General features: G+C 49.5%; 1 protein-coding gene across 1 annotated transcript in view; it reads right to left on the bottom strand.

Annotated features, from left to right (window-relative positions):
* The window catches only part of RSPH1 (radial spoke head 1 homolog (Chlamydomonas)), a 36050-nt gene that overhangs the window by 12048 nt on the left and 22020 nt on the right, over window positions 1-1982 (bottom strand). The window contains exon 7 of the mRNA XM_011954227.1: window positions 687-872. Coding sequence (XP_011809617.1) covers window positions 687-872 — 186 coding nt within the window. The remainder of the gene's footprint in view (window positions 1-686; window positions 873-1982) is intronic.

Genomic DNA, 1982 nt, shown 5'->3' on the forward strand with positions numbered 1-1982 from the left:
CCTGAGAGTGCCAGCCAGAGGAGCCAGCACAGAGGAGAGTCGGGACAGAGGGCAGAGGCTGCCCGGCCATGCTGTGGGCTGTCCCTGAGCTTCCCAGTCACGAGAGCCAAGAAAGTCTTAGCAGCATGAGCATTCTTTCACGGAGCCAGTCAGAGTTGGCTTTCCTCCGCTTGTCATGGGAGGGATCTCACCAGGCGTAGCCACCTTCAACTTTCCCCAGCACACTAAGGACTTCCAGGAAGACCACTGGGTTGGACACGGAGGCACCATGCGGACCCTTCTTCAGGGAAGGACTGTCCCTCCGGCTGCTGTCAGTGCCAGCCCGGGGTCACACCCACATTCACTCACTGACCTAGGTGAGGGCATAAAGGTCCCCGGGACACCACAGTGCTCCCCACAGAATGAAGCAAGGTTGTGGAGGCCACGCCTCTGCCTCTGTCCAATCAACCCTGTTTCTTTCCTCTCCCCTCCGCTCCCTGGGAGTGTCCTCCAATCCCAAAGGCTCTCCCTAATAACATCCCGCACACTCAACTGACCCAGCATCTGATTCTCAGAGAGTCCAACTACAGCTGGCCTGAAAACAGGATGTTTACAACTCCCACAGCCGAAAGGCACCTCACACCCTCCATCCCACAGCTCAGGGGTACCCCACACCCTCTGTCCCACAGCCCAAAGGTGCCCCACACCCTCCACCCCATAGCCCGGGGGTGCCCCACACTCTCAGCTCCTGGACCCTCTTGGCCAGGTCCGTCCATAGAGGTCGGCTCCTTGGGGAGGGCTGGTGTCCACAGGGCTAATTCCGTGATTTTGGTAGCTTTCCATTTTGGAACAACAGTTATTAATTCTTCCTCCTCTTCCTCTTCTCCTCTTTCCTATTTTAAGTGCAAAAATGTACATTTATCAACATTTGTGTCATCTTGGTCTGGAATATTAAAAGTGAGGGAGGAAGGACAGGTTTTGAAAGACAGGTTTTGGCTTGTGTTTCAGCCTTTTTAGGATGTCACTCAGGTATCAGACCAGTTGCCGACTATCCGTGGTATAATCTCAGGGTTGAGAACGGATCTCGAAAGAGCCAGGGTGAGAAATAAGGTCTCCAGAGCAATGCTGGGCCGGCGAGCTTTATAACGGGCGCCATGAAAGGCTTTCAGATAAGCATGTCACAGTCGCCTGCAACAGCTAAGACATGGCCAGGACTACGTGGCCAGAACTGAGTGGCCAGGATTAAGTGGTCTTTTCAATTGTTTGGCCACATTTTCCAATTCTAATATAAAAAATTCTTATCTTATATAATTGTAGGTCTATTGAGCTTAGTAGAAACACAATTATTTGTATTATTCTTTATATAAATAATAAAAGAAACATCCATATGTTTTAGGCTTAGGCCTAAGAAGTTCCTAAGATGTCCATATGATATGGATTTGCATAAACATGAAAGCGCTAGTGTCAATGGGGAAAAATAAAATTCAAGGAAAGCAGAATGAGAGTTCATCAAGTCTGAATGGGGAACACTTTGTAGTAAAAAAATGTACAATTCCGACAATGGTGAGCAGCCAACGTGTGCCAATTTTGCCAAGCATATTTGCCTCCTTCTCAGTTTTGTGACTATCACAAAATTCCAAAGATCTGAGCATCAGCACTATGACTGTGGAACACTTCGCTGCCACATAGGTGATAATACCGATGACAGAGAGGGGCAGACACCTGCCTCTTCCACTGAGTCACTGGGACAGCAATTACTGTCTATTTTGGTCTCAGAGTGTTCCAGTGTGGCCACTGGAAGGCTCACACCAGTGCTGCAGGACAGGGTCCTCAAACTTGGCTTAGATCAGGATCACCCAGAAAGCACTAAAAGACAGATTGCTAGCCCCATCCCCAGAGTTTCAGACGCAGCAGGTCTGGGATAGCGTCCAATAAGCTGCATTCCTAACAGATTCCCAGGTGAAGCTGACAGCGCTAGTTTGGGGACCACACTCAACTTTATG

This window comes from Colobus angolensis, unplaced genomic scaffold (genome assembly GCF_000951035.1).
Source record: "Colobus angolensis palliatus isolate OR3802 unplaced genomic scaffold, Cang.pa_1.0 Scaffold38, whole genome shotgun sequence".
Classification (NCBI taxonomy): Eukaryota; Metazoa; Chordata; class Mammalia; order Primates; family Cercopithecidae; genus Colobus; species Colobus angolensis.